At 36.9% G+C, this 12,676-nt stretch overlaps 1 protein-coding gene across 8 annotated transcripts in view; it reads right to left on the bottom strand.

Annotated features, from left to right (window-relative positions):
* Positions 1-12,676, bottom strand: part of ARHGAP12 (Rho GTPase activating protein 12) — a 116,810-nt gene that overhangs the window by 49,206 nt on the left and 54,928 nt on the right. For 3 of the 8 annotated variants that reach the window (XM_037037273.1, XM_037037280.1, XM_037037279.1), the window contains 3 exons: positions 11,269-11,532; positions 4,048-4,188; positions 2,474-2,554 (listed from right to left, as the gene is read on the bottom strand). In XM_037037273.1, coding sequence (XP_036893168.1) covers positions 2,474-2,554; positions 4,048-4,188; positions 11,269-11,532 — 486 coding nt within the window. The remainder of the gene's footprint in view (positions 1-2,473; positions 2,555-4,047; positions 4,189-11,268; positions 11,533-12,676) is intronic. The other 5 variants (XM_037037274.1, XM_037037275.1, XM_037037276.1 and 2 more) reach the window with 3 other exon arrangements.

A 12,676-nucleotide genomic window follows, 5' to 3' on the forward strand; every position in this document is an offset into this window, starting at 1 on the left:
GGATCTGAGCACTCGGCACAATTTTAATGTTTAAAAAGTAGTATGGTTTTATCTTGAGTGAGAATCAGATACAAAAGCATACATTAATGACAAAAAATTAAATCTACAAATGTCTGACTAAATTATATCTCATAATTTTAAAAAGTAATTCATATAAAACTTTTAATCCTCACAGCTATTTATGGAACTCTTATATTTTTATGGCACTTTTAAATACATTTTATTTAGATCTTTCTTCATACTTGGTATGAGTTTATGGCTAACTTTGAGTAAAAACAATGTGACCCACCTACAGAGACCAAAAAAAAAAAAAAAAATTAGTGATTGCTGGGGAAAGAGAAGGGACGTGAACAGGCAGAGAACAGAAGATTTTTAGGGCAATCGAAATGCTCTGTGATGTATCATTATACTTTTGTCTAAACCTACAGAATGTATAACACCAACAAGAGTGAACTCTAAGGCAGACAATGAACTGTGATTATGATATGTCAGTGTAGGTTCCTGGTGAAAAAATGTACGATTCTGCTAAGTGACACTGAAAATAGGGAAGGCTATGCATGTGGGGGACAAGGGGCATATATGGCAAATCTCTGTACCTTCCTCTCAATTTTGCTGTAAACCTAAAACATGGAGGGGGGGAGCAAGAAAGAGTAATGGGTGGAAAATGAGGACAACTGTAACTGAACACAATAAAAAACCCCTAAAAATGCTCTAAAAAATAAAATCTTTAAAAAAAATCTCACAGGGTAATAATATCCTCTTAACTCATTGCATATGGAAGTTTTTGTAATTAAAATATAAAAATTCTCCTATTTATATCACTATGTTAAGCTCCAAACAGTGGTTAAAAAATCATACTGTCTAAACGTAAACTTTAGTATGACTTCTAACTAGAAAATGTTCATTTAAACAACAAGTGGTTAAAAATATGACATAGTTTTAGTTCTGCTGAGCTGGGCAAAAAAGAAAGTACCTATGGAAATGCATAATAAAGTACCCCAAAATGCTTATTTGAAGACTTTACAAAGCTTTTTTAACTACGAGAGTATTCTAGGGCTATACTTGATAGCCAAATTAATCAATAAAACCCAGTATTTCCTTCATCCCTCTCTCCCTAACCCCCACTAAGTTTCCATTATAGCGACCCACACTGTTCCTTGAGACCCATGTAGGCTGATCAACATAACATTTTAAAGCTACCAGGATTATAATGGAGTTCTTTTGCTACTGGCTCAATACAGATGCACGAGGCATGCTCTTAGCAGTGAACTACAGGCTGGCTGTATATCTTATTTTATGAGTATCAAGCCAGATAATACTCACAGAGGAAAAAAAACTACTGTTAGCACCAGTCAGTTCACTGAATAAGTAACACCTAGTGATTTTTTTCTATATTCTCGTGTATTTATTTATACCAAATATTTTTCTTTAAATTGACTTATTTTACGGAAAAGAAATTTCTTTAAAAACAAAAATCTATCTGCCAATTGATGTCACAGACATGCTAATTATAGTTGTTTTCTGAAATATTAAAATAATGTACCAATTAAAATCTAAGTGTTTGCATGGATATCGTTCAAACTTAGCCCTAGTGTCGTGTCTGGAGAGAGATACCCAGTGACACCCTAGTCTTATCGATAAGCTACATGTCGCCTCTCTCAGCCAATAACTGACCCGATTAGAACACACATTTCATACAATAAACTTGAATATTGAGTTGATTTTCTTTCTCTTCAAAATAAAAATTAAATCTATGACCAACTTCAAGTAGAAAATTTAATGATTCAAGATAACTACATATAAGATGGCATTATTGGCACTGAAGAGAATTCTTATTCCAGGAATAATGAAAAATAAATTTCATGTTAAGCCAAAAGAATTTTTAATAGGAATAATCAATAATATCTATAAAATAATGCACATTTTAGAAAATTTTAGCCAATCACAGGATTCTCGATGAATTCTGAGGAACTTAACTTTGTTGCTTTTTAAAAAGTTGAATGGACTAAGGAAAGAAAAAAGAAAACTTATAGACGAAGACAACACTACCATAATTACAAGAGGAAAGGAGGGTAAAGTAGGACTAAATGGTGATGGAAGCAGACTTCACTTGGGGTGCTGAAACACAACACAATATGCACATCGTGTTTTACAGAACTGTGTACCTGAAACCTGTGTTATTTTACTGACCAATGCCACCCCAATCAATCCAATAAAAATTAATAAAATAAAAAAGTTGAATACATATGAGGGACTCATGGATAGAGCTGGGGGGGAAGGGTCGAGGGTGGGAGGTGCGTGTGGGTGGGGCAGGGGAAAGTGGTGGTGGGAAAATGGAGACAACTGTATTTGAACATCAATAAAAAAATAAAGAAGAAGTTGAATAAAAATGTAAAAATAAATCTACTGAAACCATTTTCAAATTATTTCATCTACTGTTTTTAAACAGAAATTCAGGGTCAAGGTTAATTACCTTCGGCAACTCCCACTCCGACCTAGATCCATCGGCGCTGTAGTAATACTGTCTACCTTGATCGTCAACATGCTTGAGCCACTAGAAAAACAGAACAGGTATTATCCTTTAATTTACACAAAAGAGAGTCTAGGCTTTTATAATCAGACACATTAGATATTATTCTTGTAAGTTCTATTCTACTTGCTTTAGAAAGCTGCAAAAAATTTAATAGCCTTATGCTAACACTTACATTTTAAGTTTAGAAAGAGTAAATGAACTCAATATTAAATGTAAACTTATTTTCTCTCCTTTTCATCCAAAGTCAAGCTAGTAGTTCAAGTACCACTTATAAGAAACAGTCTTCCATAATGTAAGGATACACAGACACATGTGCACGGAACACAGGAACACCACACCCACCCCGAAAACAGAATTAAAAAACAGAAGGGAATTTTTCTTCAATCTTTAAGTAGAAAACTACTAAACAATTTAAGCCAAACTTCATGTAGTCAACGTATCTTACTCACTATGATTAAATAATCATAGAAACTATTTCATACAACGTAACACATAGAATGAGGGAAAGCCTACTGCTAATAAAAGTATGTGACCTTGATTGTGATATTCATGACTACTACTGTTTCCTCATGTTCCAGTGTCAAATAATTAAAGCAGAAATGGGGGGGGGGGGGGCAGTAAAAGCCTACCTCCTCCACTCATTCCCAAGGGCCTATCCTCTAAACCAGCCCGATCAACCCAATTACTTTCTCTGATGATCTGAGATGTAATACACACATAAAATTTTAATATGCACTTCCAAACCAGTTAATTAATCGTAAGATACAAGACTCCTGGTTTTTGTTTTATATAAGTTGGTTACAAAAGAAAAAGGAGTATAGGAAGTGAGGCAGTATTTCATAATAACATGCTAAGAAAACTAGTATTCCCAAAAACCTATTCCCCAAGAAAAATACAGTCGACCCTTTGTATCCTCAAGTTTCCCATTTAACCAACTGCAGACTGAAAATATCCCTCCCCACCCCCAAATCCCAAAAAGTTCCAAAAAGCAAAATTTAGATTTGCGACACGCAAATCTAAAAATTTAGATTTACACTGAATCCATACGAATGAAATGATATGTAGGCAGAGTCTGCTGTAGCCCATGTGCAAATATAGGTTAAGTGCAAATACTGTAGCACTTTATATAATCCAAGGACTTGAGCACCCTCAGATTATGGTATCGGTGGGGGAAAAGAAGGGTCCTGGAGCACAATCCCTCAAGGATACTAAGGGATGACTGTATAAAGCAGTATGTTTATTGAAGAAGTCCAAACAGAATGACACTCAACATGCCTACCCTTAAAAAGGTCTGTTTTAAGTAGGTTCTGACACCATAAAAATCAATGTAATTATAAGCAGTTTAAAACCATGAGTCAGTAGTTATGCTGAGTTTTCATGTTGTCAATTTACATGACTACACACTACAATGAAAAATATTTTGAGTGTTTTTTAAATACTACTAAAATTTCAGTACACAATGATTTTATGAGAAGATTCAACCAAGAAAAGTAGATGAGAACAAAAGAATGTACCTTTTCATTAGTATAGTCACTGGTATACAAGGTATGCCCACGTTCATCCAACTCTTCTGACCAACCCCTTGGAGGAGAACCACACTGACTATCTGACTGGCTGTAACAAATGCTGTGGAAGTTTTCTTCTGATGAAAGAGGCTATAAATAGTCAGAAATATAGATTTTTCTTCTTTGATAATGTAAGTATGCAGTAGTTGAAAATCTAAGAGATTAAGCAATTGTATTTGACTATAAATACAAAAATATCCTGAATATATTTTAGTAATTTTCAAAACAAATTGTTCACTCTTTTAAATGGTACACTGTAAGTGTTAAGGTGAAATTAACAATAGTTATTTCATCACATTAATGCAACCCTAGAAAAATTCAGCACCCTGGCAAAGTAGCTCAGTCGATTACAGTGCCATCCCAGTACACCAAGGTTGTGGGTTCAGTCTCCACTCAGGGCACACACAAATAATCAACCAATGAATGCATAAATAAGCGAAAGAACAAATGGGTGTTTCCTTCCATCCCTCTCTCTCACTCTAAAAAAAAAAACAATAAACAAATTTCAAAGGAAAGTTACCATAATAAAATTGAAAACAATGTTTTCACACTGACAAAAATGCTACCTTTTATTTAATGCTGCTTTTGAACCGAAACCCGGTTTAACAATGACATAGGTGTGTACGCACATACATGCCTATGTATAAGCAAGGGAGGTGATGAGGGCACCAAGTATCTTCAAATTCCCACTCCCCTATGAGTGCGTCACAGGTTCCCAGTCAAAAGCCTGTCAAACAACAGTGCTGAATAAATGTAACTTAAATTATTTTTTAAAAGTGTGTGGGAGACATGGGAGAAAAGATACTACCTTTGTACCACTATTTTATGTTCTAATTTATTGGCAAGTTTTCCTAACTCACTCAACCAAATGTTTATTAAGGACAGTTGGAAACTAAACTTCAAAACAAAACAAAATACTGAGAAAAATCAAGCACAAAGAGATTAAGAAATTCAGTGTACAAATAATTTAGGCATGTTTTACTGTAAAAAGCACAATAAACTACAGACATGTAAGTGACCAAAAAAATTGAGAAGTTAACAATTTCTGCTTTTTCAAATAAAAGGTACCATAATGTGCTCTGCCTGGTGTAGCTCAGTGGATTGAGCACGGACCTGCGAACCACACGATCATGGTTCGATTGATTCCCAGTTAGGGCACATGCCTGGGTTGCAGGCCAGTTCCCAGCAGGGGACTCACAAGAGGCAACCACACATTGATATTTCTCTCTCTCCTTCCCTTCCTCTCTAAAGATAAATAAATAAAATTTTAAAAAAATAACTTGTACTTAAAAAAAAAAGGTACCATAATGTGGCTAAGTAGCAATTTGGCTGCACTTCCCTCATTCAATAAATATTTACTGGGTTAACTCTCATGTGTAAATGACTTTTCCAGGGTCACTCTCAGGTAAAAGGGTTTTTGTAGTTAAATCTTAACCATGTATTTTCTACCACTGTAATTTGGTCTGAAACACTAAGACAGGTAGATTCTAAATGTTGTAGAAGTAATGTAAAAACATGAAGAGCCTAATATTAATATATTCACAAATACTAAAAAAGATAACACTGCAGAAGCCTTGCAAGTGAGCTGCATATATTTTAATAATAACATTTAAAAACATTGGAGCCCTGACTGGTGTGACTCAGCGGGCTGGGTGTCATCCTGCAAAACAAAAGGTTGCATGTTCGATTCCAGGTTAGGGCACATGCCCAGGCTGTGGGCTAGGTCCCCGGTTGGGGGTGTGCAAGAGGTAACCAACTGACATTTCTCTCAAACATCAATGTTTCTCCCTCTCCCTTTGTTCTCCTCTCTCTGAAAATAAAATATTTTTTAAGGAAAACCTAATTTAAATATCATGAATTTTTTTTATTTCATTGAGACCACTTAAAATGTAAGCTCAGGTAGGCAAAGTGAAATAAAATCTTTTAGAAACAGAATAACAGGCAATCTAATTAATAAAATTAATCTAAGAAACACTAAATTAATTTTTTTCTTAAACATGATTTTTAAGTTGACAAAATGCTCACCACAATTTCCCAAGTTTTGAGCCACAAAGATACTCCTTTCTGCCATAAAAACTACAAAACAGGAGTAGCTTTAAGATCTTGATATTTATACTGTTAGGAAAGAGCCATTTAATGGCTCTGAAATAAAAACTAAGAGTATTTTTGGCAAGGATTCTCCGAATGTTAACTGCTCTGTACTAAATACCTCTATTCAACAGTATACCTGGCTGAGGAACTTTGGGGTATATATCCTGCAGCAAATGTAGCCTAGTGGATACGTGAGAGGGCTTTAAAAATATTCCATTTATAGAAGAATAACAATAGGTAGGTACTCAACTGATCATCTGGATGAAACATTTTTTTAAAATTTATTTATCTTTAGAGAGAAAGGGAAGGAGAGAAGGAGAGAAACATCAATGTATGGTTGCCTGTCTGAGTCCCCTGCTGGGAACTGGCCTGCAACCCAGGCATGTGCCCTGACTGGGAATTGAACTGCGATCGTGTGGTTCGCAGGCCCGCGCTCAATCCACTGGGCTACACCAGCCAGGGCTGGATGAAACATTTTTAAAAATCATTAATGAGCAAGAGGTTAGTTAAGTTAATAACTCAGAGGACAAAAACCAAGTAGAAGAATCCAAAAAGGTAAGGAAAGACCAGCTTTCTCCTTGAAGGCATTTGCCAAACCTCAAACTAGAATGTTAGTTTTCAAGGCCATGCAGAAGTATTGAGGAACAGGACTCAGGACTACCAAAGACAGGGACTCTAAAAGGATACCCTACAATACAGAACTGGGACCACCCAGAATTCAACCCGCAGATTATGGATGAGCCAGAAGGAAATTTTGTCCCTTTATTCAACACTAGGGAAATCACAGGAATCCTCCCCAGTAATGGGGGGAAATTAGGGGAATCCTTAATCACACAAACCCATACTCAAGCATTACAAATTACCTACCTAAGTGGCCAGTAAAGACTAAAGCTACAAATTTAGTTTCAAATGTTCAGAGGACACTAGTTTGCCTAAGCACCTGGCAGACACAACAGCAAGTACTCTCTAAAGGAGGAAACTTCCAACTCCAGCAGTAAAGACTTCTTTCTTATATATGATGCCCTAGCCAGTGTGGCTCAGTTGGTTGGAGCACGTCCCCGTATCCTAAAGGTCACAGGTTCAATTTCCAGTCAGAGCACATACCTAGGTTGTGAGTTCCAACCAGTCTGAGAATGGACAATCCCTGGTCTCAGCATGTAAGATCCCCTACCTGGGCACGGAACAATGTTTTTCATTGTTCTCTTCCCTCCTCTCCCTCCCTCTCTAACAGCAATGAAAAAATGTCCTCAGGTGAGGATTAAAAAAACCTTCCTCTATATGAATTTCCAAGAACTATAATCTCATGTTAAGGCACACACATGCATGTGCATGAGATGACACAACACACCACGAGTGACAGCAGGAAACAGACAGCACGCGCAGATTTTCAAAGACCTGATATGCTAGAATTATCAAAAACAAAACATAAGACTAAAAAAAGATATAACAAATAAGTGCAATAGATGACCCTTCACCAGATCCTTCATTGCAGGAAAAAACTATAAAGGACATTACTTGACAAGTGAGAAACATAAAATATTAACTGCATATTAAATAATACATTAGCATTAGATTTTTTCTGTGATAAATCTATTTTCACCAAAAAAGTAGTTTTATGGGAAAATGTCCACATACTTAAGAGAATAAAATAATTATGCTGTCTGCTCCAAATGGTTCAAAAAAAGTTACTAAAGGGTGGAAGGAGGAAGAGAAAAATCAAGCAAATGTGACAAGATACTAACAACTGGTAACTTATGTGAAGAGTCTGGTACATGGATTCTCACAATACTACCTTTCTAGTTTTTTTGTAGGTTTAAAACTTTTCAAAGTAATGAGAGGGGAAGCTACCAAACAAATAAAAATAACAAGTTTTTAAAATTCAAGGATTGGCTTAACATCAAGTAAAAATGTAAACGAAGAAGAAAACAGTGAGCAGGACCTACATCTAGCAGTTACTGAGAATGAATCAGAGAGACATAGAGATAACATTTTTAAATATTAGGGAAATCAAGAGACATGACAGACAGAATGAACACACTATATGTTCATCTACTCAACATTCCAGAATGAGAAGAAAGGGAAAATGGAGCAGAAGCTATAGACAGATAATGGCTAAGAATTTTCCAAAACTGATCAAAGACAGGACTCCTCAAATTCAGGGGTCCCAACAAAGCCCTGGCAGGAAATAGAAAAGATACCTCCACCTAATCACATGATGGTGAAATTAGAGATACAAGTTTCTAAAAGCTGCCAGCATGAAGTGACAAGCCACCCTTGAAGCAAAGACCATCAAACTTGCAACTAAGTTTTTATCACCAACCATGGAAGCCTGAAAACGTGAGAATAAAATCTTTAATAAATTAGGAAAAAACCAAACAAGTAAACATTCAACTTACACCTGCATTCCCAGCAAAGACAGTCTTTAAATACAAGGATGAAATAAATTAATTTCCAAATAAACAAAAGCTAACACTCTATCACTAACAGATCCTCACTAAGGAAATTTAAAAGTATGTACTTAAGACAGCAGAAAAGTTATCCAAGATAATCTAATTTTTACAAAGAAATACGATTTTAAAAGGTGGTAAATATGACGATTAATTTTAAGAGTCACCACCATGTATGACAGCAACAAGGGAGTTACAAATAGAAAATATAAAGACAACAATGGCACAAAAATATGCATAGTTCCTGTACAGCTTCAAGGAGTAAGGAGATATTAACTTCAGAATTCGACAGTATGCACATTAAAATTTCTAAGGCAGGTTTCTCGACAGCAGCACCACTGACTTTTAGAGCCAGATCACTGTGTGTGGGGGCTGTCTTGTGACTCACAGACTGCTGTTCCACAGCGTCTCTGGTCTCCACCCACTGGAGACCAGCAGCGCTCTCCCAGCTGTAACAACCCCAACTGTCTGGACATTGTCTAACCCCACCCCTCAGGCAGAACTGTCCCCAGCTGAGAACCTTTGCTCTAGTGTGAACACTAAAATAATAAGTCTGAACCCTCACTCCATCTCAAACCCCACTAAAATAAAAATAGTGAGTATGTTTTAAAAGACCAAAGCCCACGAGACGACACAACAGTCACGAAACTCTGGAAGCTGAGAAGCAGAACAACAAAGCAGAATCTAAACTGGTGAGAGTGGGGAGTGGAGTTGTGAAGGGAAGATGAAATCCAACAAATTTGTAAAGAATCTTCGAATGGCTCAGAAACTGAAAGTATCTGGTATTCCCAGAACTGGAGGTGAAAGCAGGGGTACTAAAATGAGGGCTAAAATGGCCAGAATCCCCCTTTTCACACCTGGCTGCTGGAAGCTCACCTCTCCCTTATACCAGCAGAAGCGGGGTTTTCCCTCTCATGAGGGAAAACCAGTCAGATTCTGAGTTGCAAGACAACTCAGACATCATAATTGAGACAAGGGTACTAAATACTAAACAGAAAGAGGAGACCAGGGATTGTATGCAAACTGAATGCTAACTACAAACACCCTCGCAGCCTTGACTTTCTAGAGAGAAGATCGGAAGACTTCTGTGGAAACTCTAATTAGTACAAAAGGAAAGACTGAATGATTCTAACACTGGGCACTCCCCAGCAAGTGGGAGTGCTATCTGACCCAGCCTGCCAACAAATAAAGTTCAAAATGCCATACATTGAGGGAAACTAGCAATTACATATGAGAGCAGGCTATAGATATTTCCACAAAGTCTCAACTCTGCCTCCCATGCACAACCTTCCTCAAAAAGTTACTGGGAGGTGTGCTCCAGTCACTTTGGAGATATCTATTTTTATAATCTGTGCAGAGAGTGGTAGTGTAAGCTGAGACTCTGATATAAAAATAACTTTTATTTATAGAAGTAGAAGGCTGAAAAACATATTGTTAAACGTTCCTGTTTTCCTTTAAATTCCGTTCAATCATTCTAAGGGTACCCCATATCTTAGTCCTTTCCCCAACTCTCCCAAATTACAAGGTTTTACTTTGTTGTTGATACAGAGGATAATTTATTTTCAAATCTTTCTAGATCTACATTTCAAATGATTTTCCTAACTCTTTTATTATTATAGTAACCAGAAACAATTTCTCTCACTATTCTCGATCTCATTTCTGAACACTAAAGTACAAGCTACCACCAAACCAAAGCTATAAACAGCCAACTGAAAAATAGAACAAGAGGGGTTATTAACACAAAATGCTTTTAGATTCTGCTAAATACAGGTGTTACCTGATTGTTCCAGCTCCCGTTTTTAACTGCACAAGCCAGCTGCCTTTTGTAAGAGCAGAGTGTCCTATGTGGGAGGGGGCCCTGTCTATGAAACAGCAGGATTCAGGTCCCATACGTCAACCCCAACCAAACTTTTCCCGCATATCTAAGACAACCCCAAGAATCTCTACAGACCTCTGAGAGAAGTATCTGTCCAAACAGAGCTGGCCAGTTCACCACACCACCCTTCATCAAGAAGTGGGCGGAAAGGTAAAACCAAGGTGGGGAGGGAAAGGTAGTATGAACACCTGTTAGAGAAAATAGTGACTGTAGAATGAATTGTCAGACTTACAGGATGGTCCATGTGTAGCACAGACATAAGATTATATTTATTTCCTTACATGTAAACAAAAAGTGATCTTGTACACCTGACTGACAGAAACTGAGAAGTTATCCTGCTCACAGACCAAACCAATCAAGTGTGTGTTTTAATCACTTAAGTATCTGCTGTTGTGTATTTGGCTAAGATACATAATTTCTTTCCTTCTTTTTCTAAAAACAAGTCACTGCTTGGGCAATAACAGCGATTTAACTATCTTCTAGCACATCAGCAGATGAAGGAAATCACTGGCACCATGCACCTTCAGTGGAGTTAATTCTGCAACTAGTAAGCACACTACAAGGTTAGCTACTGTCTATTAGTTAGAGATTAGGCAGTAACCAGCATTAACATAATAAAACTTGGAAAGAAGATTTGGCATCTTAGAGATTTCAAGTGTTCTATTATTTCAGTACCAAGATACAAACCTATTCACTCCTTTTGTCTCTGAATAATGAGAAAAAGTTTGGTAACTCACTGATCAACTTCCTGATTACCTCTGGTTCTCCTGGACTCTGAAAATCTCCTTTGCCCATGCTTGTATCCCGAGTCCATCGAGGGGGTTTCCAAGTTCTTTCCTGTGTTCCTCTGTTATAGTAATAACTACGTCCTGAACTATCTTTATGAGTTTCCCATTCTCCATTAATCTGAATTGCTGGGCTCCCCGGAAGTGGAGGGAGAGCAGACTGGGAGAGTTTCAGTTCTTGAAGGTTAGCATATACGGGAGAATCTGGACGGCCTTGATTTGGAGGTGTCGTTGCCTGTGAAAATTTTGAAATTTTCATGTTTAAATGGGTATATCACTTATAAATTTGTTTAAATTGGCATAACATTTATAAATTGAAATTAAACATAGAATTTATAAACATATATACTAAAATTCATTCTAGAACATATACAGGTTTACGTACTCTATCCACTTTTAACATGCATAGTTCGAAAAAAATTAAAGACTCAAATAGAATCCAAAGTGTGATTAAAACCTTCCCCTCACCCTGAAAGAACAGACAACTAGAAGTCAAGAGGTGAAGGTGTCCACGATCTGGCAGTAACAAGGTGTGTGACACTGGACCAGAACACTTCGCCTCTCTACTTACGGATTTTTTAAATAGCTCTAAATGAGAAACTTGGATTAAACAACCGAGGCCTGCTTTGGCTCTAAAGGCTATGAGTTTAGACAATTTTTAAAACACAAAAAATCTCATGAATTACATGAGCAACTCAGCAATTATTCAGAAAATTGTCAAAGAAATATTTTATATTCAAAGCTTTAATATTAAATCAGGAATATAAATGAAAGATAAAGGAGACAGATTACTTCAGCTAACAATTTACTACATTCTATTCCTTCTCAGTTATGATTTTTTAGTGGTCATAAACAAATCATCTAATTTATTCCTAGTGCCCTTATTTGTGAATTTCCTAACAGTGGAAAGAATGAGCAGCAACTCTGATTTACATGCTTGAGCTCAACCGACATTTTTCAGTTTTAAATGTTTCACTAGATGTCAATAGCAGGATCCTCTTCATACACTTTGCATAAGGACATCATCGTAAACTTACAATTTAGTTGCTGGGAAAAAAGCGAATGTCTGAGAACACCTTTTTGCATTTGTGTATTCATAGTTTTGTATGTATCTTTCTTTTTCATGACGGGGTTTCTCAACCTCAACACCACTGCATCTGGAGATAGATCACTCCTGGCTTTGGGGGGCTCTCCTGCATGTTCACTAGCATCTTTGACCTCTCCCCTCTACACAACAGTGGCATTCCCCCATCCCCCACTGTGACAACTAAGAAGTCTTCAGACACTGCCAAATGCCCCCTGGGGATAAAACTCCCCCTGGTTTAGAACCACTGCTTTATCACATAAATCCCAGAGTTATGTTCAGATGTTCAATACCT

This window comes from Sturnira hondurensis, unplaced genomic scaffold (assembly GCF_014824575.4).
Source record: "Sturnira hondurensis isolate 20B ecotype Veracruz unplaced genomic scaffold, ASM1482457v3 Scaffold0022910, whole genome shotgun sequence".
Taxonomy (NCBI): Eukaryota; Metazoa; Chordata; class Mammalia; order Chiroptera; family Phyllostomidae; genus Sturnira; species Sturnira hondurensis.